We start from the raw sequence: 24,622 nt of genomic DNA on the forward strand, positions 1-24,622 counted from the left end.
GTTGTCTTAAGATTTGCATGTGTACTTCTTTGTATGGAACGAAGCAACTCATTAATTATTTTTCCATACAACTCAGTGTGTGACATTGCCAGAAACACCCTTTATCAACTGAGAAACAAAAAATGCATTTAGAAACTCTAGAGTTGATTTTTTTTTTTTTGGGTTTCAAATGCTTTAACTTCTATTTTCATCTGGAAATTCAAATTCATTTATTGTAAAAATAACATGATAATAAAAAAATTCATTCAAAATATTCACAACCTTATTTCATTTTCACCCAAATCACTCATTTTATATTTAAATATTCCCATATTCTCTTTTAGTTTAATGATATTCTTTAACTTTATATGTGATTGGTCAAGTACAAAAGTCTTATCTTAGTTTGATTGAAATCTGATATCTTAGTGTTGCTGGAATTAAAATCTAGCTCAACAAGGTATGTTAGTCTAACTAAAATTAAAATATTCCAATTTAAGTAGAATTCAAAACTATCACAACACCCTCCAAAACATAAGGTCATTTTGAGGATGATTGGTTTAGGGGTTGGTGAGTTTACAAAATCCAAAGAGATTATAGCAATAAACAAATTTCATTCAGTCATATTAAGACCAATTGGATGCCATACTGAGCAAATTTATCAGGAACTTAATTTATTAGATGGATAGCTATGCCAAGATGAATGAGTACCTCCGGATAGAAGCCTCTTGGCTTACAGCTTACGTTTTAATTTGGTATGTCTAAGGCTACGCCATGATACAAGGTAATAAGTTATAATCTGAACCCGTCGACATGTCTGAATTGAGACTTTGCAGTTATTTGTCTTCGAATTTTAGTATTCAGACTATGGTTTTGTTGATAAATGTAGATTTAGATCCTGTATTAAGTAGGAGTGCAAATGACAGGAAGCCCCTTAAGCATTGGCAAAATGACGGGACCAGATAACAGAATCCAGCAACCTTATCTTCTGAAAGTGCCCATACCTCTAATTTTTCCCACCAAATTTACCAGAAAAACTAAGCAAATTAAAGCAAAGAGAACAAAAAAATTCAAAAAAATGGCAACTGCATTTCTCTCAACTGCTAACTCCTTCCTCTCCTCAACTCTCTCACCTTCCACATCTTCTTCTTCTTCTTCTTCTTCTTCTTCTTCATTAACACCAGCATTAATTTACCTCAACAACCAAAATGTCAAAAGAAGACAAACTCTTTGCAAAGCATTCAACGAATCACCATCACCCTCTCCAGCTTTAACCAAAAGAGGCTTCTCTCTCTGCTTCATCACCAGCTTAGTCTTGGCTGGTAATGGTTGCTTCGGTGCCAGTGCAGCAATTCTAGAGGCTGATGATGATGAAGAACTTTTGGAGAAAGTCAAGAAAGACAGGAAGAAAAGGCTTGAAAGACAAGGAGTGATCAGTTCATCAGACCAAGAGAAAGGTTGATTGGTGCTTTTCTTATATGTTTCCTTAAAGTAAAGAATTAGTGTGCATAATTTGAATGGACCCAAATGCTCTTTACACCATAAATTTCTGTCAGTTCCTCGTTTTCTGTGTTTTATCGAAGTTTAATGAATATTGTTTGTGTCCAAACTATTAGCCCTATCTGGAATTCTTCCTTTTGATGATATAATTACATAGTCATGTGCTTCTTTAAACTTTGCTTAGACAATTGGATTGAGCATTTCAAGATAGTGATTCCTACTGAAAAAAAAAAAATTTGTGTTGTTCTTGTGTCTAACATTTTGCTTGAGGTTTTATTTCTAAGCTTACTAGTAGCTATGTTTGATTAATTGATTATTCCCATTTCGGAGTAGCAAATGGGGTTTCAAGAACTGGACTCTAGGTAGGCTACTAACATGCCCTCTTTTAACCTTGGTGATTGGACATAAGCTTGGAAAATGGTCCTTGTGTGTTGTCTTGGGTTGCACTTTACGATAAGGACATCTTTGAAAGCATGACTGTAGATTAAGCAGACTGGTGGAGGAGTTGAGGAGCCAATGCCTGAGATTTTAAGACTTAATTGACCTGAACTAGGCTGAGATTGAAGTTGTGATAGGCAAGTGCCATTTATCTTAAAACAGCTATCAAGAAGCAACAGGATGATGATATCTTCATAACCTCCGATACATTCACCAGTGTTTTCTTCCTTCTTACTATCACAAAATGAATAAATGATGGCTACTGATATAAGAGATGTAGCGTATAACGTTTTCCATGCCATTTTCTGAAGCTCAGCAGCAAATATTCTTGTCTGCAGTGCTGCCTCTAACATTATGCATTGAAATGGAATGTTGCAGGATATTTGCAGGATCTGGTATACAAGTTAAGCAAAATAGGTCAAGCCATAGACAACAATGATCTGCCTGCAGCCAGCTCAGTACTTAGGGGAAGCACTGATATAGATTGGGTCAAGAATGCCAATAAAGCCTTCAACAAGGTCACTCTTGATGATAATATATCTTCACACAATTGTCTATAAATTAATTTTGGGCAATCTTATACCCCTGCAGAAAGCCCCACTTACAGAAAACATTTTAAAGATCTTGGATTTCGGATTGTAACTTTGCAAAATTTTTAATTTTGCTGTCATACTAGCATCTGACTTCTGCAATACGGGTTTTCATGGAGGAGCATATTACATTCTCATGTAGTGACTTGTGTTACAAAAATGTCTTAAGCATTTTTCTGTTTGCTTTCTTCACAGCTGAGCTCTAGTCCTGAAGAAAAGACTCAGGTGGATACGTTTAATGCTTCATTAGCTTCACTGATCTCATCAGGTGGGTTACTCTTGCAAGTAAAATTTGATATTCCAACACTAAATTGTATGTTAGATATGTGTCGCATTTCTGTACTGCACGGTTGGCGATCATCCAGGTGACAGAATGACAGAAAACAGTAGTTTACTTAAGGATCATAACTTACGTATGAGTCCAATGTTTTGATTATGTCCTTCTCTTGTTTGCATTGCACTTTGCAGTTACAAAAAATGATGTTGAATCATCCAAAGTAGCATTTGTGCAATCGGCAAGTGCATTTGAGAAATGGACGAACTTGACAGGGCTCTTTGGACAACTTAAAGGTCTTTGAGGAAAAGGATGATGGATTTTCCTTTTCTTCTTTTTAGCATCTGTTGGGAAAAAGTACAATTAAGGTTTCATTTATCCTCCATTTGGGGAATTTTACTGAAATCCTCTATTAGCTTTTCTTTTCATTTTCACTATTCATCTGGGTCCAAAAGTTGAGATCAACAGACTGTTTCTTTCGTAAGAGCTGTAATTCCTTGCTCAATTTGTTTGAGCTTCGGTTTTTTGTAAGATTTTCTCAATAAGCGCCACAAATTCTGATGCAATCGGCTGCCAGGGATCTTCTTTTATCAATATACTAACCAGTTAGTTTGAAGGAGTGCAAGAGTTAAGAAACCTGCGGCTTTATTCAATAATCTCACAGAATCAGGATTCTTATCGTGCAAATAATTGTGACTAGGTTCTGTGGGCAGAGGCTATTTAGGGTTCAAGACTAGATGATAATTTCTGCTTGTTATCTCCCTACAAGACGGGTTTGCAGAGTTTGTTCAACAGTTTTGCCTCTCGTTTCGGTTGTAATGGACGTTGAGACAATTAGACTCCACACGGTCCCTAATGGCTGTTGGGCATTTCATGGTCCCTTTCCCAACTTCACACGTGGGGGAGAGAGAGAAAAGCACCAATCCAGGAAAAGTACACATTGTGGACGAATGCTTACCTTGTGTTGTTTCCACAGAATCTACAGCTTCCCATGAAAAGTTACCAAATTAATCAAGAAAATAATAAAAGCAACATATCAGAAGAGCATTAGGAGTTTCATCCACTATTGTAACTTATTACTTAACACTGCATATTACATTCATTTGCAGTATTAGATGCCATAATGTTACATAGATTACTGCAAGCTACAGGTCTGACCAATACATTTGAAGCAGCTATATTATAAAGCTATCTACCTTTATATAGAAAGATGTCTCAATGAACAATCAGTTACTATAACATCAAAGCTACAGTCATTTGAAGGAGCCCCAAAAATCTAAAAGGGTCACAAAGAGGTGAGAGAGAAGCCAGCATCAAGTTAATCTATTGCATATATATGGTAACTCAAGGCTTGATCTCGCCTGCATTACTTCCATTACTACCATTCTGAATTGCTTCTTCTGCTTTCTTGTTAATTTCATTGACACCTGAAGTATTTTGCCCCTCATTGCAATTTGCTGATTCTTTCTCCTTGATTGCTCCTTCAGATTCAGTAGCGCTAATATCATGTTCCCCTTTTTCTTCTACTTCCACCTTATTTTTTATTTCCCCAGTAATTCCTATGTCTGGTTTTTCCTGCCCCCAGATCGAAGCCCTTTCTCTGCTTCACCACTGGTTGTTCAACCTCCCTGAACGTTGTACCCTCTGAACCTACTTTTTCCTTTTCAGCAACTCCAGAAGCATAAGCTTCAACTCCATCCTGGGGGTCCTCCAACTTTTTAGATGCTGCTTCAGCACTTTCCTTACCATCTTCAACATTAGTAGATACATTAGCATCTTCTCCAGGTTTCACTTCTTGAGGAGTGGATTCAGTTTTGCCATCACCATCTTGTGTTTTATTTTTATTCTCATTTTCATTTTCCTGCACAGCAACGTTTCCTGCCTCTCCCTCCACATTATCTTTCTCAGATTTTTCAGCCTCTTGCATATGATCGTCTTTGTTATCCTTCTTTGAAGCTGATGATTTTCTGCCACGTTTTTTTGGAGGTTCACTTTCTGGTGTTGGCATTGCTTTTACCTTCTCACTAATCCTTGCTGATCTCCTTGGGGTCTCGCCAGTGCCCCAATCAAATACTGATACTGTTGGACCACCAGGGTGTGCTTTAAGGTACTGTTCCAATTGTTTTCTGTTGCTGATTTCCTCTCCTGTGGGAGCAGTGAATAGGATCTCATTTTTCTTAGGAGTCCCCCCTTTCTTAGGCATGAACTGCAACAAAAAGAAACCCTGAAATTGCACTGGCTTTTTGATAGGGAAACATATATAATGATATAAATTCAATATCAAGAAATTCAAGACCAAAATATCTTATATGAAGGTCTCCAGCTATATAAATGCCTACAGCAAATGTAAGCTAAAATTGAATTCAAATGTTGAGTTTGGGCACATCATAGTCAATCAAATTTGACGTTCCAACATATGAAACAGGCATGCCGGTGAACTTAAACAAAGAAAATTTTTTGACAGAACTACCCTACCACAGCAGAAAAGCATCATGTAAACTAAAACAAAACCTAGAAAATTCATCTACTAAAGAAACATGCAAAAATCTATGGCATGTTGATGACCAGGCATCTAATGCAAGAAAGTTATGCAGAAAAGCACAGCATAAATCATAATCTTTCTTGGCCTAAAGAAAATCATAATTTCTTCACAAACCACACAATACACATAATGCTAGTACCACACCAAACTAAAAAGACTAATCTACTGGAAGGCAACTTAAACATGCTGTTTAAATTTCCTTTTAATTTATCGGATGGCAGTCGAGAAGTGAGACCCAACAACATGCTTGAATATTTTCCATTTCGCCCAATCTTTGTCAGGATGCGGAACAGAAGCCATTATCCCCACTCTGTGGCATCCATACCTAACCCCACCCAGTTAATAAGGTTAAAAAAGAAAAATAAAAGAAAGTACACGAGACCAGAAGCAGTGAAAGACCTAGATGAGTCAAAATGGCATGACAAAACTTGTGTTGTCAACTCCAAAAATATAGACAGGTGTTATTAATTTGGGGGGCATAAAAACACAAATCCTAACTGGTTGGTAAACTAATTAAACTTGTTTGAAGGACCTTTAAGATGCACAGCCCAGAAACATTTGTAATTGCCCAGTTCTGTAACTTGATAATAGTACCATTGAATCACAAAAAAACGAATGCAGGTTCAAAAAAGTTAACTGCACCTTCGCTAAAGGACCCAATTAGTTTATACAAGTAAAAACATGATTATAATTTCCAATCGAGTAAGATAGACAACAAGGCATGACAGTGTCGACCGTGATCAATCATCAAGACTCAAGATAAAACAATCCTAGTGGCATGGCAGTGAAGACCATTATCACTTGTCAAGACTCAAGATAAAACAATCCAACTGATACTCCATTTCTAATACATGGGTGATAAATTTATTCCATGGAAGAAAAACCCTGGGAAAGATATGACTCATTTCCAAAAACAGAACCACAATTTTCAGGCTGTATCAGTTAAAGCATAGGTTTGCCACTAGTAGGCACTGCCTACCAAAAGTATATGTAACTAACATACCGTTGTAGATCCATGCATCAGCAGTTTGCAGAAATCAGATGAAAATATTGTAGCCTTAGCTGATCTTGTAAAAGGGTAACAAACATAAACACCAAAAAAATACCTTCTGGGCACTCCCCAATGTTTTTGGTCCCAAGAGTATACAGCACTTTTTTCTTATAGTATTTTAAGAATAACATAAAAACCAATTAAAATTAAAAAAAAAAAGAAGCATAAAAAACTTCGCATAAGGAAAAAAGCAATAAGCTCATTTCTAAAGAGGAACTTTGAAGTTCCACCAAAATCACCTTCTCACTCGAAAACAGTGTTTCACATGAGGGAAAGTAAGAAATTATTTGGGCAAGCGTATCCATCCTACATATTGTTAAGCAAGGTTCATTCTCTTCATAAAAGATCTACAGAAGCCCAACATGAATAAATAAAATTAAAGATGGCAAACCAAAATGTGTCAGTATGCCAATTAATTGAAGCAGCATGAACTTTATACACCATCCAAAGCTTTGTGATCCTGGAAGGGCACCAAAATTGTTATAGTATCAAGGTATCCAAATTGATACCAGAGAAAGCTCCATAGTCCATACATGACCAGGAAAAGTTCTAGAGGGTACTTGCACAGAAATGGTTCAGAGAGAACATAAGTACAACTACATTCAGCGGGACCTAAAAAGATTAGGTAACTCTTAAAAAAATTACAGTCCTGAGAGAGCTTAAGGATACCAGCCACAAGAAGTAACAGCCATATGTATAGAGACCATTGTGAACTTGAGCAAAGAAATTGTACACACAAATAGGCGGAATAACACTACGCCCTCCATTAGTTTAGATCAAAATGCATACAATCAAACTTAAGTAAATTTGTCAAACACAACAAATGAACACTGAATCTTATATAAATTTTAAAATATGGCAGAACAACTTCAAAACAATGTGTAATCGACCAGCATTCTTCCTCATTATTTCAACGCTATAGCAGTTATCATAGCATTTCTCAATTGAACACTACGTATTCCAACTACTAGTACTAGAATTTCAACACTATAGTAGTTATCAGAGCATTTCTCAATTGAACGTTACGTATTCCAACTACTAGTACTAGAATTTCAAATGGGACACCCCACTTTTGCCTATTTCTCCCTGAAAATTATTTTAAAACAGAAAACCCGAAATTCCAGAGAAAGGCCATCTACAGAACCCTAGCTATTGCTTTGCTTCCCACAAATTGGGAAACCCAGAAATCTTCACAAAATAACCCAAAATCGAAAAACTACTCATAATTCACCATAAATGCTAGAACCACAAAACAAAAAATTAAAAATCGTCATTAGTTCCCAAAATTCTACCTCTAATTCCCAAATTAAAAAAATCAAGACCAAACGAAACCACGAGCAATACACTCTAATTAACAGAATTTAACCACTCAAACCAAAAATAGATACAATTATTAGAAGCCATGTTAAATTTGAGGCAATTAAAATCTAAAAAAAGAAGAAGAACCTTTTTCTTCCAACCAGGAGGAGCAGGGAGTTCTAAGCAAACAACATCCTCTTTGGCACCCTCTGTTTCCTTCTTCTCCACTGAGCTCGCCATTTCCACCTACCAATTCCCCACACAAATTTTATCAAGAATTGTTTTTTATTTATTAATTTATATACCAAAACGAAGTATGCTAGAGAGAGAAAGAAAATGCTGAGCTCACCCGTTTTCCCTCTCTAGAAAGTTGAAAATATTATTTGACAAAAAAAAAAGGGTTTATCTGTTGAAAAATTTTGGATTTTCGTACAGAAATGGTGATGTGACAAATAGGACAAAACCAAATAGCAGATGATAGACACGATTCTTTCGCCTTTTCTTCATTTATTATTTTTTTACTGTTTTATCTATCTCCCAAGGAAACGCCTTGGATAGGGGAAGAGTTTTCCGTGCTCCCGATGAGTATTCTTCAAACGTGACGGTCTTTTCTCTTTCTGACTCCTGTCCTCCTCCTAATTAGTGTTCTAATAATTTTCAAAAAAGGTTAACTTAAATAATGTCTTCTTATATTCTTTTCTTGATATTTTTCGATGAACCTTTTAATATTCATTTCATATTTTCCAACCAAAAATAAAAATTTTGTTTGAAATAATTGATGTGACAAAATCAAATTAATTTAAAATTCATAGCATGTTAACTTTTAAAATATATGATTTACTTTTAGTAGTACATAGTTATTATTATCATACAATACACGATACGTATCATACGATACGATATTAATAAAAAATAATATGTAATTATAATTAGATCATATTTGATCAAGTATCAAAGTGTGTATCGTACACGATACGTATCTTACGATATGAAAGGCATATCATATAATATACTGGATGTATTTTTTATAAATTTATATTTAATTATTATTAAAAATTTTAATTTTTTGTTTTTTTAATTGAAACATGAAAAATTATATTTTATGAGTTTCAATTTTTAGATTTTAAACAAAAAAATTACATTCCCTTTTAATTTAAACATGATAAATGTTTTTAATTTTTAATTAATAAATTAATATGATAAATGTACATTTTATTTAAAAATCATTATTATTAAAGAATATGTTGAAAGTTCAAATTAAAAAAAAAGAATTATCTTTCCAATTTAGGTCCTATAATCTTCATTTTTGTTAAAAAATATAATTTTTTTATTTTTTATTTTACATATATAAATATTATTTATAATTAATTTTAAAAAATTTTATCATTTTTTTGATAGATGCTTGATATTTAAAATAAGATTTTGATACCTAATAAATTTCTCAATTTAACAACTATAATTGAAGATATTGAATAAAAATCAAACTTGCAGATTTTATTTAATTTCACCTTAATTCAAGTTAATTCATTTCAAGTCCATTAATAATTAAAATGGATGCTTTGTCTTAAAATCCAAACACTATTAACATAAGTTAGAAAATGACTAAACTATCTATGAGACAAAAAACACCAAAACCATTCTTAGGTCGAATTTCTAATCATCCTCATCATCTTTTCCCGTCTCTTCCCTTTACAATAACAAAACACCTGTTTCATGAGAAAATTACACCGAAACAATGACCTCAAATTCCCTTCGAAAATAACAACACCTTACCTTCTGATTTGAGGCTTAGACAAAAGAAGAAATGGAAAAAAAAAAAAGAAAAACTAAGAATTGCAGAGAAAAATAAAAAGCATAATGTTTGAAAAAAATTACTAAATAATTTTAAAAAATTTAAATAAATTTTTATTTTTGGGTGAAATACCCCAACTTTTTAAGTTTTAATCAAAATTATACAGAAGTTCATTAGTTTTCAAAATAAATATTCTACCCCAAACGTCTAAACGGTGTTAATGTTAAATATGAAATTTCTAAAATGTTTGCTTTCATTTTTCCATTGTTTTTTTACTCTCACACTAGCCCACGGTGTCCCTTACACTAACTGACCACCCAGCACTCTCCTAGAGAGTATTAGATCAATGCACCCTTAGGGAGCCCTAAATTGGGCTCCCCAAAAGAAGCACCAAAACTAGAGCTTTTTTAAAAAAATTAATAAAAAATTGATAAAATTATATAATAGTAATTTTTAAAATTAATAAAAGGTAAAATTATCTTTTTAATATTGTCACATTATCAAATTGATGGAAACATTAACAATTGAAAGTATGTGTTCAACGAAAGATTTTTTTTTAAAACGGGATGTTCATTTCGAAAACTAATAGACTTGTTTGAAATTTCAATTAAACCTTAAAGAGATGGGGGTATTTTACCATGTATTTTTTTATTATGCTCAATTAAGTCATGTATTCTATTCTAAATCAAATATGTACATATAATTAATGGTTAACTAATTGTCATTTGTCAAAATGTTATTTGTCATTTTTATACTCACATGGCGATAACGTATAGGATAAAAATGTCACATGACCTTGTCATCATGTCATATCAATGTACCATGTCATTATTCATTATGACATGTCGACATCACGTAATATAAAATGATAAATTATATTTTGACTAATAATAATTAGTCAATCATTAGTTGTAGAAGCCTATTTGATTTAAAATAAAAATATAAAAACTTAAATGAACACAATAAAAGAATAAGGACATATTAAAATTTTTTAAATAGTTCAAAATTTTTTTAAAGGATTATGCTAAAATAAAAAATAGAAAATTCTTTCTTTCGTTTCTTTGTTTTCCTTTTTAAAATCTTTTAAGCAAAAAATTCATTTTACATGTCTAATTTTTGAAAAGTAATGTTTGCCCTTCACCACCATTTTGTTCCTAAAAATGGAAAAGCGAGTTGTAGGACAAGCTCTTTAATTTGATGCTTGTTGAACCCAAACTCAAACATCTTTGCAAATCTCTCCATACAATCATAAACAGAAAGTCATCCATGAATTGGTCAAGGAAATTACTTTTCAAATTTTTTGTTCAAATTTGATGGGTTTTGCTCAATTTCATAAAATTTTCAAAAATTGTGAATCTTTATCATGATTCGAAATTGAATGAATTGAGTTTGTTTCGTATTTATACAAAATAGTCTACTAATTGTCGCGAGTAAGGTTGTTTTATTTGCAATAAGTATATTGTCGACAAAATACCATTTTATGCCTTCAATAAACTCAAGTATGCAAAAATAGAAACAAAACAATTGCCTATTGCCTATTTTCCTTTTTTTTTTTGGATTTTATTCTTTCTAAGTTTGAAAGTAGGATTTAAAGGTAAGCATTTTTGTTTGGAAAGAATTAGCAACAGATTTCTTTCCCTTAACCCCCTTGCCCCCCCCCCCCCCTTTTTTTTTTTTTATCTTGGGTTTACTTACTATAAAAAGGTTGTTGAAATGCAACAAAAGTTATAAGGTTAGTGTCACAGTCCACATCAACCTACAAAGTATTATCTATTTTGACCAATTAGCTTCCCATAAAAGGGACCTCTTAAATTGAAAATGGTGTGAACTGTTAGAAAAATAGTAAAAGAAAAGAGGAGAAAGGCTTGAGATGTGCTGTAACACACTGTCTTTAAAAAGTTATTGCTTACTATGGGGATTTGTAGATAAAGACTTTCAAGGATACAACAAGCTTTTTACAAAATGCTTTTTGAAAGATGAAGTCTGTCTTAAAAGTACGTTCCTTCTATAGACACCGAAAAATTATGTCTATTGTTTTTTCAACAAGATGTGTCTATTGATATATCTGTTATATTTCAATAGACGTGTCTACTAAACAATTTTTGATAATTGCGTTGGTTGCAAACACTTTTATTATTTTAAGAGTTATATTTAATCTTAAATAGTCACATATGAACAAGACTTTTAATATTACAAACTATTTAACAATCTCCCACTAATTTATAATATTAATAATATTATGTATGATAGAAAGTATTTTGAAGATTGAACTTTCTACTAGTATAGAAATTTTAAAGTCAAGACGAAGTTATTGATATCACAAGGATTGAACAGCAATTCTTTATGTCATAACCAAAAATATCACACACATAACATTATTTAACCGCTCTAAGACTTTGCCAACTGCTATAGCACTCATATAGCCTCGTGCTAATCCTGATTTCATTAATATTTACAAAAGGAAGCCTTTTTAACTCTTGTTTGAAGTGACACTACTTCAATATTCATATAGGTGGAATTTTCATTATGCCCCTATTACTACAAGTATTTAACATTTTCATTAAGAGCCTTTTGCTCATCCTTTCCTTAAAACAATCGTACTGAATATTCTAGAATGAAACTATTTAATATTAAAATTCAGTGCATAATAACAACACATAGTAACTTGTTATTACCCATTAAACTTTTATTATTCGTTTTGCTAACTCAAAGTTGGGTTTCCATGATTAACACCTTTAAGTCAAGGGTTTTAGCCTCACTCCACTAAATATTGATTTTACAGCCTCTCTTGACAAAGCTTTGGTAAGTCGACCACCTCAATTTTTGCAAGATTTAATATAAACTATTGTTACAACACCGTTCAAGATTAATTCTCTTATGTAGGTATGTCACAAACTTATGTGTTTAGACTTTCCATTATAAATCTTATTGTAGACTACACATATTGTAGCCTCACCATCATAATATACGAAAATGGTTGGTTTCAATTATGGACACAACTTTATAACTAATAACAAATTTCTCAATCATACTTCTTCCTTTCCAGTTAGCTGCTAATGCTAAAAATTCTGATTCCATTGTGGAATGTGTAATATAAGACATAAACTACTGTTACAACACCATTCAAGATTAAGTCTCCTATGTATGCATGTTACAAACTTATCTGTTTAGACTTTCCATTATAAATCTTATTGTGAACTACACGTATTGTAACCTCAATATCACAATATACGAAAATAGCTGGTTTCGATTATGGCTATAACTTTATATCTAAAAACAAATTTCTCAAACATTCTGTTTTCTTTCTAAAACTGCTAATGCTAAAAATTGAAATTCCATTGTGAAATACGTAACACAAGTCTACTTCTTAGATGTCTAACTAATGGCACCACCTCTTAAGGTAAAAATTCATCCTAATATGGATTTATTGTCATCATTACTAGTTATTCAACAAGTATCAGAAAATCCTTTTAAAGTTTTAGGAAAAGCATTGTAACAAATTTCTAAATTTTTTGTTTTCTTTAAATATCTAAGTAGTCTAGTAATAACCTTCCAATGTTCTTTGTTAGGTTTACTTATAAACCTAGAAAGTTTACAAATGACAAAGGCTATATCTGGTCTAGTACAATGTGCAGCGTACATTATGCTACTTATGACACTTGCATTTCTAATTGTGTCATAACTCTTTCACAATTTTTTAGTCAATTTATGAAGTGTATTAAACTCTTTAATTTCTTAATGACTAAATTTGTGAGCTATTTTCTCTATGGAATGTGATTAATTTAATGAAATCACATTTTTATCTCTTTTGACTTTAATTCTCAAAATTGTATCAACTTTATTGAGATCTTTCATTTTGAAAACTAAAGTAAAATATTTCTTGGTTTCAACAATTCTAAGCACATTTGTACCAAAGATCAACAAATCATTTACATAAAGACATGATTATACCATAATCTTTTGTAAATTTAGAATAAATGCATTTATTTGCATTATTATGTACAAATCCGTTTGAAAGTATAGTACTATCAAACTTTTTATGCCATTACTTTGGAGCTTATTTTAGTCCATAAATAGATTTGATTAGTTTACAAACCTTCCTCTCATTTCCAGTAAGTATAAAACCTTCAGGTTTCTTTGTACATGTTTCTTTATTAAGATCTCCATTTAAGAAGGCTGTTTTAACATCCATTTGATGTACATGTAATTTATGAATAGAAGTTAAAGCCAAAAACGTTTTTATGGATGTTATTCTTACTACTTGAGCATAAGTATCAACATAATCAATGCCTTTTTTTTTTTTTGCATGAAACTTTTGGAAATTAGTTTAGCCTCAAAGGTTTGTATCAAACCATCTCTGCTATATTTTCTTCTTAATGTCCATTTACAGCCTATGAATTTTGATCCAAGAGAAAAAGCAACCAAACCCATGTTCTATTTAACAAGATTGAATCCATGCCATCATTTATTACTTCTTTTCCAAAACGCTATATCCTTTGAAGACATAACTTCTATGAATATTTTTGGATCATTTTCAACATTTAATAAATATGTATTTTTTATACACTTTAGTTCTACTTCCTTCCACAAGGAATACTAATGCTTGCGAATCAATGAAATCTGGATCTAAATGCTTTCTTTTTTTGGTTTTTTGAATTCTTCTAAGCTCAATTTGAATCTCATCTTTTCTCTTTTTATTGAATGTACCATGAGAAGTCATATCACTTTGGTCATAATTTGGAATTAAGACATTTTGTTTATAATTAAATTTATTATTAGAGTTATACAAAAATTTATTTTCAATAAACTCAACATGTATAAACTCTACAATAATATTTGATTGTAAATCTAAAGTTCTATATGCTTTAGAATGTTAGGCATAGCCAACAAAAACACCTTTCATTTCTCTAGGTCCAAGCTTTGTTCTCTATAGTTCAAGAACTTTATAAAGGGTTAAGCAACCCCACACTTTTAGATATTCCAAGTTTGGTTTTTTCCACTAAAAAATTCATAAGGTAAAACTTTAATACCTTTGAAGGAACTCTGTTCAGTATATGACATGTTGTCAATAAAGCCTTACCCCATAAATCATGCGATAAATGTGCATTCAATAACATGGCATTAGTCATATCAACCGAAGTTCTATTTTTTCTTTCAGCCAATTTATTTTGTTATGGTGAATAATGAGCACTTTTTTTATGTATCAAATCATGTTTTTCATAGAAATTATCAAATTCTGTAAAAAAATATTCTCCTTCTCTATCACTTTTTAGAATTTTGATTTTTCAACTTTTTTTATCTTCCATAACAGATTTATATTCTTTAAATTTCTGAAAAGGTTTATTTTTTGTTTTAATTAAATAGACATAAGTGAATCTAGAATAATCACATATGAAAGTTATAAAATATCTTTTTTCTCCTTTAGTTAATTTTTCATTTTATTCATATATATCAGAACACACAAGATCTAATAATTTTGAGTTTCTTTTTATACTACGAAAAGGTTTCTTTGTCATTTTTTCTTATATGCATATTTCACATTTTTCTATATTCTCATGTTTGCATGCAATATAACCATTTTTAGACATAAATCTCATGGAACCAAAATTTAAATGTCCTCGTCTAGCATGCCATAATAAATAATTAGACTCAACAATATAAGTAGAAATCATATTTATTTCATTAATGTTGAACTTGTACATGCCATCACAAAAGTATCTTTTTCTTACAAATAGACCACCCTTAGATACCATTACATTGTTAGTTTCTATTACAATTTTAAATCCTTTCTTTGTAAGCAAACTAGCATAAACCAAATTCTTCCGAATTTCAAAAACATGGAATATATTGAGTAATGTCAACTTTTGTCTAAAAGTGAAATTCAACTCGACAATTTCTTGTCCTATAACATGATTTCTCATCAAAATATCTTCTGGTTTATTAACTTCCATGTAAGTGTTAAACAAGTTTCTATCATTGCATACATGAATTGTAGCACCAGAATCCAGCCACCAATCTTTACTTTTATTGGAACCAACAATCATATTATATTCTATTACCATTCTAATATTCATTGTAGAAACTATGGCAACCAATTCCTTGATAGCTTCTACTATGTTTGCTTTTTTAGGATTTTTAAAACCAAAATTCTTTCTTACTTTCCTTGATCTACACTCACTAATCATATGGCATTTCTTTACACAGTAGAAACAATTTATATTTTTCTTATCTTTTTTCTTAAAGGTTTGTCTTGAAACTTTTAATGCAAATGACTTGGATTTCGTAGAATTGTTAGAGTTTTAATTCTTTTCAAAATTATTCAAATTTTTACTCACAAGATTTACATTAGAATTAGAGGGATGAAATAATGTATCACGTGCATGTGCTTCATATTCTATTTGCATTTGAGTCATAAATTGTTCTACTGATATAGAATCAACAGAATGCAAAACCTTTTTTTGTAATTATTCCAAGATTGAGGCAGTTTAGAAAGAATTGCACTTATTTATAATGCATCAAGAACCTTAACCTCAAGGTGTTTTAGTTTTGAAACCAAAACTTGTAGTTCATATACTTGATCTGTGATAGATAGGTTGTCATTTATTTTAAACTTGAAATATTTTAAAAAATTTATCAATACCTCTTTTTTCATTCTTGTAGGTAGTTTTCAATGATTCTTAAATTTCCTTTAGAGTCTTCAAATTAGAGTAAAGGTCATATAAATGATCTATCAAAGTGTTTAAGATATGTCCATGACATATCAATTCATTTTTTTCATAATTTTTCCTTTTGTGCATTAGAATCTTCATCGGTTGATTTTGAAAGTGCTGTAAGATTCAGATCTAGAACATAATAAATCTTTAAGGCTTTGAGCAAAAACACCATTTTATCCCTTTAGTGGGTGAAATTGGTTCGATCAACTGGTTAGGTTTGATGAATTCTTGATTCATGAACTGAATTCTCGAATTTGGATTATACTTCATTAAAAACAATTCTTTAAATTATTAGATAAAAAAAATAAGAAAAGAGAAGAAAGGCTTGAGGCATGTAGTAACACATTACCTTTAAAGAGGTGTTGCTTACTATGGGGATTTGCAAACAAGGGCTTTCCAAGATACAATAAGCCTATTGCAGAATGCATTTTGATAGATGAAGTCTGTCTTAAAATTATGTTCCTTTTATAAACACTGAAAAGTCGGGTCTATTGTTATTTCAATAAATGTGTCGGTTGATGTGTTTGTTGTGTTTCGAAAGATGTGTCTACTAAACAATTTTCAATAGTTGTATTTATTGAAAATACTTTTTTTTATTTTAAGATTTATATTTAACCTTGAATAGTCACATCTGAATAAGACTTCCAATATTACAAACTATCTAACATGAACCTTAAATGCCTAGTCTCACTTTAGTACATAATCGACATAGGATTCATGGCTACTCGTTAAAAGTGTTACATCCTCATGGCTCCCCGTTAAGAGTGTAATATCCTTACGGTTCCTTGCTAAAAGCATACAATGTTTTTGATGTGGGATTGACGATTCTCTGCTAGAGGCATGACATCCTCTTCACTCTAACAAGAGCTTACTATCTTCAGTGGCATATCATTAATACCCCCAAACTCTACTCTCATACCAATTCTCACAATCCAAACTAACTTGTAAAATATTGTTCACTTTGGCCCACTAGACTCAATTTTGTCCCACAAAAGACACTTATCAAATTGAAGATGGTGTGTAGACTTGGCAATTCATGTATTCGTGTCTTAATCGTGTCGTATAAATATAAGGTATTAACGTTTATTTGGGTAAAAATGAATACGACATAATTAATTAATTGTGTCAAGATTTAACACATACATGAATGTATTTAATCACATGAAACACGACACGACTAACACATATATTAAGTGTATCGTATTAAATTTTATAGACACAATACAATTAAATTTTATGGCTTTTGTTGGGAACGTATATCTTTTCGATGTGGAATTCACAGCTCTTTATTAGGACCATGACACTTAACTAATTACCATAGTCGACCGAGATCAAGTGAGTGAACTTTACTCCTCATGAAGAAGGGATGACAATTCATTTGCAAGTATTATTGAGTAATAAGTAATCCTTAATTATCTTCTTTCAAATCAAAAGAAAAGATTCAATATTTTCCTAATAGATGCTACCTAAAACAAATTTTGTTGCTTCATTTATTAAAGAAAGGTAAAATGGAAATAAAATCCATGTCATGTCATTACGTTAACTGAAATTTCAATGGTGAAGTAATGATAGGATATATGTATCTTACAAAATATATTATTTTGGGGTGAAATGTATATTTTGAATTTTAATGGATCCAAAATGAATTAGAGTAAAATCCTAAGGGTGAAGGTAATTTATCTGTAAAACTATCTTATCACATCATGCATACTTAGGTTTTAAAAACAAAAAATTTCATCATTCAATATAATTTGATAATTTTTATTGCGATGTTGACTTCTACATTGATTTTGTTGTTCACTTTCTTAATTTCTATTATAAGAAAAACTTTTTTAGGAAAAAAAATATAATAATACATCTAAGCATTTAGTTTAATAATATAATAAGTCCACATTTTTTTATTCTATATATATATATATAGTATAGCAAATTATTGAATTATTAGCTAATTATGAGAAATTATATTCCTCAAAAGAGATTAAAAGAAATTTGGGTCATGATTTCTTTAATGATTGCTTGCTTTATTTCAACTTTTTTTTTATTTCTTAAAAAGATCAAGATATCTCTAAATTATTAAGTGTTTAAATGATTTTCTTAATCACTATAAAGTGTCAATGCTTCTCGTGGTAGTATGGGCTTTAGTTTGTTATCAAATTAACCGATTAATGGAATATAGATTTGAGAAAATGTTACTCCAATCGTAAATGAAAAAAATATAATTAAAAACTGACATTTCATTCTTAAATAAATGTAATACGTTATCCACTAGATTAAGTTTCATTAAAATAGTGATCTTTATAACTAATGGATTAGCAATACAAAGTGAACTCTTCTCTAAATTAAATGAAAAATTGTAATTAAGTTTTCAAAAATATGAAATAGAAGTTACATTAGTTGCCATTAAAAAAAAGTTAATTGAAGAAAACCATCTCCAACAGTGATCATAAGGTAATAATTTTATTATTATTATTATTATTATTATAAGTTGATGTGAATCATGACAATTGATATCAAAGCGGACTTCGGAGGTACTAGCGATGTGCCATTAAAATGAGTCCTTGTTGAAATGGGGAAGAATGTCATTGTTCTAGCGGGGAGCCTAGAATCTCACATCAAAGAGAATACATGGTCCCAACAAAGAGCCATAAATCCCACATCGAAGAGAAACTCTCAATGGGGTGCCAAGGGAGGATGTCATAATCCCAAAAAGGAGTTATGAATCTCATATTAACTATGCACCAAATTGAGACTGGACATTTAATGGTTCACATCACTTTTAACCCGTGATGCATTTTTATGGGCCAAAACCATGAGGTCGAAGGCTAAAGTGGACAATACCTTGCAAGTTGGTGTTAGTGTGAACTGTGACAGTTGGCAACAATTTAAATTAAGTGATTGTGGCTTAGATTTGTCTACTTGTCACGGGCACACACTTCCAACTCAAAAGATATGTGTATTAGATAGAGGGAGGGCTTTACTTATAACTTTAAAATCATCTTATCTCTTAATAATGTGGGATCCATGACATATTTTAGGGTTTACCTTGACCTTGAAATATCTCAAGGGCGTCATATATCAATGAAGAGTTAGTAGATTTTAATATCACTTGTCATGGGCTCACATTTTCAGTCTAAAGGATATATCTATTAGGTGAACAAATTCTTGCCTTTATTGCATTAGTTCTTTCACCCATAGAGGAAAGGGATTTATCTTGATTTAAAGGTGTGCAAATTCAAACAAAACTAAAAAACTGACTCGAAGAGAGTTTGATTTTTTTAGTTCAGTGTTTAGTTATTTTAGATAAATTTGTTTGGTTAAAACGATTTAATTGGTTCGATTTTCAATTGGGAAAATTCCTAACCAAACTAACTGAAGTGGAAAATGCTTATATAAAAAGGTAGTTTTATTGATTACACAAGTTTTTTTCCAAAGGAATTCTAACCTTTATCATAGCTAAGTTAAAGTGTGAAGAAATTATGCTTCGAATCATGTGGATTGAGCTCAAGCAAGTAAACCAAACATTGTTTAATATTTATATCTAATTTTAGTATATTTTTCATAAGTTTGATTTTCGATAACCAAAGCAAACTAACCAAAGTAGTTCAATTTTCTTTATCTGGTTATCAATATTTTTTTTATTCAATTTTGATTGTTTTAAAACGAAATATATTTTTTTGATTTTGAGAAATTCAGAACCGAACTAATCGTTTTAATAGTTTGCATAATCCTACCTTGGTTCGGGCTTACTTTGACCTTAATATCTCTAATAGAAGCCCCACCACTTTCGCGAATGTCTTTACTTATAAGCTTAAAACCTATTTCATCTCTTACTAATGTGAGATCTAGCTTACCCAATATTGCAATGTCCTTTTTTGTGAGCGCAATTTCACATATAAAGAAAAAGGGCCCACCTTAGTCCAAGCCTACCTCAACCTTAGTATCTCTCATGAAAGGTCTCATATTAGTGAAAAGTTAAATAAATTCTTATACTACTTATCATAAGTTTATATTTTCAACTCATAAAACATGCCTAAGAAGTGGAGGAAAACCCTTGCTTATAAGTTTAAGACCCATCTGCACCCGAATATTTGGCTTATTGGTTGGTATATTATCCTCGGCCTAAAGATTAGGGTTCAAATCCCTCCTCTTCCAATTATATATATATATATATATATATAAAGCTTAAGACCAATCTCATTTATTATTAATGTGGAATCTATGACATTTTACTCTATCTAAGTGTGTAATGCGTTAATTGCATTGGGTCTTACACCCAAAAAGAAGAGGGACTCACCTTGGTCCAAGTCTACCTTGAACTTAATATCTCATATGGGGGGTCCCATATTAGTGAGGAGTTAAGTAGGTTTTGATACACCTTGTCATAGGTTTACATTTTCAGCTCAAAATACATGTTTATTACATGAACGAATACTTTTACTTATAAACCCAAGACCCATTCAATCTCTTATTGATGTGGAATACAAAGTGACGGATCCAGAATTTTGTATGAAGGGTGGTTAAAGGGTAATCATACAAGATCATGAATTGGGTCAATAATTCGATTCAAAATAAAAAATTAATCACTTTGAAAATAAAATTAGATTATAACATAAAATTTTATTTACAATTTGAACATAAGTTTTCAAATTCATTAATATAAATAGACATAAAGTAAAAAAATAATAATATTAAATTTTCACATTAAGCATTGTATGTTATACTCAACGTCTTTTCATATTTTCAAAATAATCAATAACTAAATCCGTGTCAATACTTCAAGTAATCATTTTGTACCTATTTACTTTGAAATGTAAGATGAGCATATTGAAATTTCTAAATATTTTAACACATTCTTGTTTATTTTTTCATGTTAAAGTATGATACATTCCATAAGTGCTCAAATTGAATTAATAGATTGTATAAAAAATCAAAGTAAAAAATTATACTCTTTAAGCAGTTAAGCGACGCATTTTTTACTCTATTGAATCATAACATATTATATACAATAATACAAAATGTTTAGTGATGTTACGGTAAAAAATTGAAAGGTTCTTAGGAAAAGTACATATTGCATAAATGCTCAAATTGAATCAACAAATTTTTTAAAAAAATCAAAGTAAATAATTATACTATTTAGGCAATTAAGTAATGGAAAAAAAAATTCAAATTTTAGGTTTACTCAATAAGAAAAATGAGTTTACTCTATATGGAAAAAAGAAAACTGATTTCAAATTAGGCAATTAAGCAATGCATCTTTTACTCCATAAGAAAATTTGGGTTTACTTTATAAGGTAAAATGAAAAATAATTTCAAATTTTCGACCTAAAAAGAATTGAACTCAAGGCTTTAGAATTTAACTTAAATACCTTACCACCAAACTAAATCATTTGATTTAAATATGGGTGGCAAACTTATATATTTACAATCCTAAACCCATAAAAATAAAAAAAAATTTAAAAACTGAGAGGTGACTGCCATCACTTCTCTACCTTCGCCACTGGGAATATGTGACACATGAAACAAACCTTCTATCAAGCTTGCAGTCCTAAAAAAACTAAGATCAAGTTTTGGACAAGATTTTGAAGTTGAGATTCTCCTTTACTCAACTTGAAAATATATTATACTAATAAAAAATATTTTTAATTAAAATTTAATTTTAAAATATTTAGATAATACGTTTGATTCAAAAGGTAAAATCAACCCAATTTGAAATCTTAAAGTGTTAATCGAGAATGGTTCGATTTGTGATCACCCCTAACAAGGTTATGCGTAATTTGAGTTGCATTTTAATTTAACTGAATCAACTCGATTCGAAAGAAATATATTTGTGTCTAACACGAGTGCATCTATTTGATCAAAATTAACCAACATTTACAATAACTAATGCACTTAACTCAAATTATATGACACTTTTCCAAAACCTCTAATTGAATTATTTTATTTAAAATAATTTTAATGATATATAAATCATGTCTAAATAGATTAAATATATAATTTGAATTAAAATTTTGACATAACTCATCTGTTTAGACTGATTTCGTTATACCATGTCATGTAACTTGTTTCATAAATAGATAAGGTTAGAATTGTTTTTCTTAGTTATGTTCATATCATCTGTTGTTGTTTGCTTTATCCAAATCTTGTTCCCTAATAAATTAAGCATAAATAACTAGGTTTGATTTTATATGAAATTTTCAGGACAAACAAATGCAATTCAACGCAAAGAAAAATTAACTAGTCCAGAATGACATGAACTGTTGGGGCAAAAGCAATGAAATTCTGTTGTATAAAGCCCAGGATTCGTCTTGGATAGTTCATATCATCCATTTTATTTGTGGGTTTCTTTTTCATGGGCCCTTTTTTTGGACCCGTTAAAGATAAGGGACAATTTACGAAGCTGTTAATACGTTCTTCTCAGTGTAGCTTGTGTGAATTGAATTGTAACACTCATTTCTCTTTTTTTTTAATAAAAGAAATTTAGCAATAATGATTTATAAAGCAGTTCACTTTTTTAAAATTCGATGTCATTAATGATATATAGGTAGAATTGCTTTATGAAGACTGTGAAGTGCCCATAACTATAAGGCATCCATGAAGAAGTGGTCCACACCAACAAATTATCCATCAGTTCACACGACAATATATATATATATATATATATATATATATAATACTGGGGTCTTTGAAAATGATATGTAACATTGATTGAAATATCCTTCAATTTTATTGGAATATTTCACCTCCAAAAGAAATTTTTAAAGGAACAAAGAAAGGCAAAAGGAACCACAAATTGTGACCCTTTTGTGGCCCGCATCGGCATTAATGATTGAATTTTTTTTTTCTTTGAAGGGCAGTAGGGAAACCATGTAACAAGTTGGAAGCAGACTGCATTATGTTGACAACTAAAATACTTGGCTACATACTTTTTTTTTTTTCTTAATTTTAGTGAGGCCTAATACCTAGAGCCAGAAGCCATTGCTGCAGGCCCAACAATCTGGGCTACATAACAGCTCCAGTGGGCTGAAAGAAACCCGTATTTAAATGTTGTAAGCATGGCCAGGGAATGATTGAATCTTAGCATTGCTACTTTCATTGCCTCTTATCATTTTTCATTTTTTTTCCTACCCAAAATTGATAACTTTAAGATTTAGTTTTGTAATTGGATCATAATTTGATGTGGGAAGCAAATTGTGATTTTGGGGAAAAAAAAAGAGAAAACGTTAATTATTATTAATGCACTTTCCTTTTTTTAATTATTTGTTGCAAGACATGGAATTTTTATCACATTAAAGGAATTAAAAATGAGGTCCAATACAGTACAATATAGTACCTATAATATAGTACTTTATGCAAGTAAGTAGGCTAGATAATTTTATTTATATAGGCCTCGAAGGATCCTTGAGCCTTGGTGAAAGGCACGAAAGAAAATTAATATTTAGAGTTTTAGACATGCTTCTTACTTGAAGCAACTAAATAATTAACAACTACCTAATTAGGTTTTAAATAAACTTTGAATGTTAAATTCATTCTTATTACAGACAGGAGAATAAAAATAATTAAGATGCATTTTCAAATTTCATCAAATAATAAAGGGATTAATGTTATCAATGACAAAAAAAAAGAGAGAAGAGAATGTTAGTATGTAAGATGTTCTTTTTCTATTCTTAGATACTTAATTTTTTTTTATTTTTTCACATTAAAAAGTATATTGAACATCTGTATTACAAAAAATTTTAAATTTTAACATAAAATATATTAAAGTTAAAGTTTTTATTTTAATTCTCATAAAAATCAAATATTGATAAAAATTTTAAAATAAAAAGAATAAAAATTATTGATCAGTACGACGGGTCCGGCAACCGATCATTGACGACAAAGCCTAATTCAATATCATAATGAAAGACAAATCACATGATGCACATGCATTATCATGGTGAATGATTTTGACCTTCCAAGAGAAACCAAATGTTATGTTCCTGTCACTATCTTTAGAGAGTATAAAGTTTGAATTGTGTGTGTTTTGCTAACACAAACGCTGGAAAGTTAAGGGTGGCTGTCGACGGGTCTCAGTTATTTGATTGATCAGATTCAGCCTACAAGGCTACAATTCAGAAGAATACATGGGAAAGTTACAACAGGCAATAGCCAATGTAGGCGGTCCAGACTCAGACGCAGACTGAGTGAAATATTATAGTATCTAAAATGGACCGTTTCAACTGATTTGTTTTATCAAAGCATTACATCTGCCTTCATTTTTTTTTTTATAAAATCACAACCGATGTAGGTGGAACAATTACTCAATTTAATTTCTATTTCAATCAAGGAGAAAATAATTACAAAATCCAAAATCCTCCTGCTCTTGTATTTATTAGCTGGCCTTTCACTTTTATCAGAGAGCCTTTGAAAGGGTAGAAAGAGCTTTTAAAAGCACTAGCTTTAAACGCCAT

The 24,622-nt window shown here is 30.8% G+C and overlaps 2 protein-coding genes across 2 annotated transcripts; one reads left to right on the forward strand and one right to left on the reverse strand.

Moving 5' to 3' along the window:
• The first annotated feature begins 1,048 nt into the window (after positions 1–1,048).
• LOC110411641 (chloroplast thylakoid lumen protein) lies at positions 1,049–3,415 on the forward strand. The gene is made up of 4 exons (XM_021421889.2): positions 1,049–1,433; positions 2,293–2,432; positions 2,700–2,772; positions 2,973–3,415. Exons 1-4 carry the CDS (start codon positions 1,055–1,057, stop codon positions 3,080–3,082), a joined length of 702 nt encoding a protein of 233 aa, XP_021277564.1. The 5' UTR covers positions 1,049–1,054; the 3' UTR covers positions 3,083–3,415.
• Positions 3,416–3,798: 383 nt separating this feature from the next.
• On the reverse strand, positions 3,799–8,013 carry LOC110411640 (uncharacterized). The gene is given in 3 exon segments (XM_021421888.2): positions 3,799–4,357; positions 4,359–4,984; positions 7,818–8,013. Coding segments are annotated over 3 exon segments (954 nt in total). The 5' UTR covers positions 7,911–8,013; the 3' UTR covers positions 3,799–4,122.
• Between the last annotated feature and the right edge of the window lie 16,609 nt (positions 8,014–24,622).

This window comes from Theobroma umbraticum, unplaced genomic scaffold, assembly GCF_002168275.2.
Source record: "Theobroma umbraticum cultivar Fairchild unplaced genomic scaffold, ASM216827v3 scaffold_56.0, whole genome shotgun sequence".
Classification (NCBI taxonomy): Eukaryota; Viridiplantae; Streptophyta; class Magnoliopsida; order Malvales; family Malvaceae; genus Theobroma; species Theobroma umbraticum.

Excerpts from the sequence above, each read along its gene's own strand:
- LOC110411641 (XM_021421889.2), top strand. The coding sequence starts at position 1,055 with ATGGCAACTGCATTTCTCTCAACTGCTAACTCCTTCCTCTCCTCAACT. Across the intron at positions 1,434-2,292 it reads TTCATCAGACCAAGAGAAAG|GATATTTGCAGGATCTGGTA; the intron begins GTTGATTGGTGC and ends GGAATGTTGCAG. Across the intron at positions 2,433-2,699 it reads CCAATAAAGCCTTCAACAAG|CTGAGCTCTAGTCCTGAAGA; the intron begins GTCACTCTTGAT and ends CTTTCTTCACAG.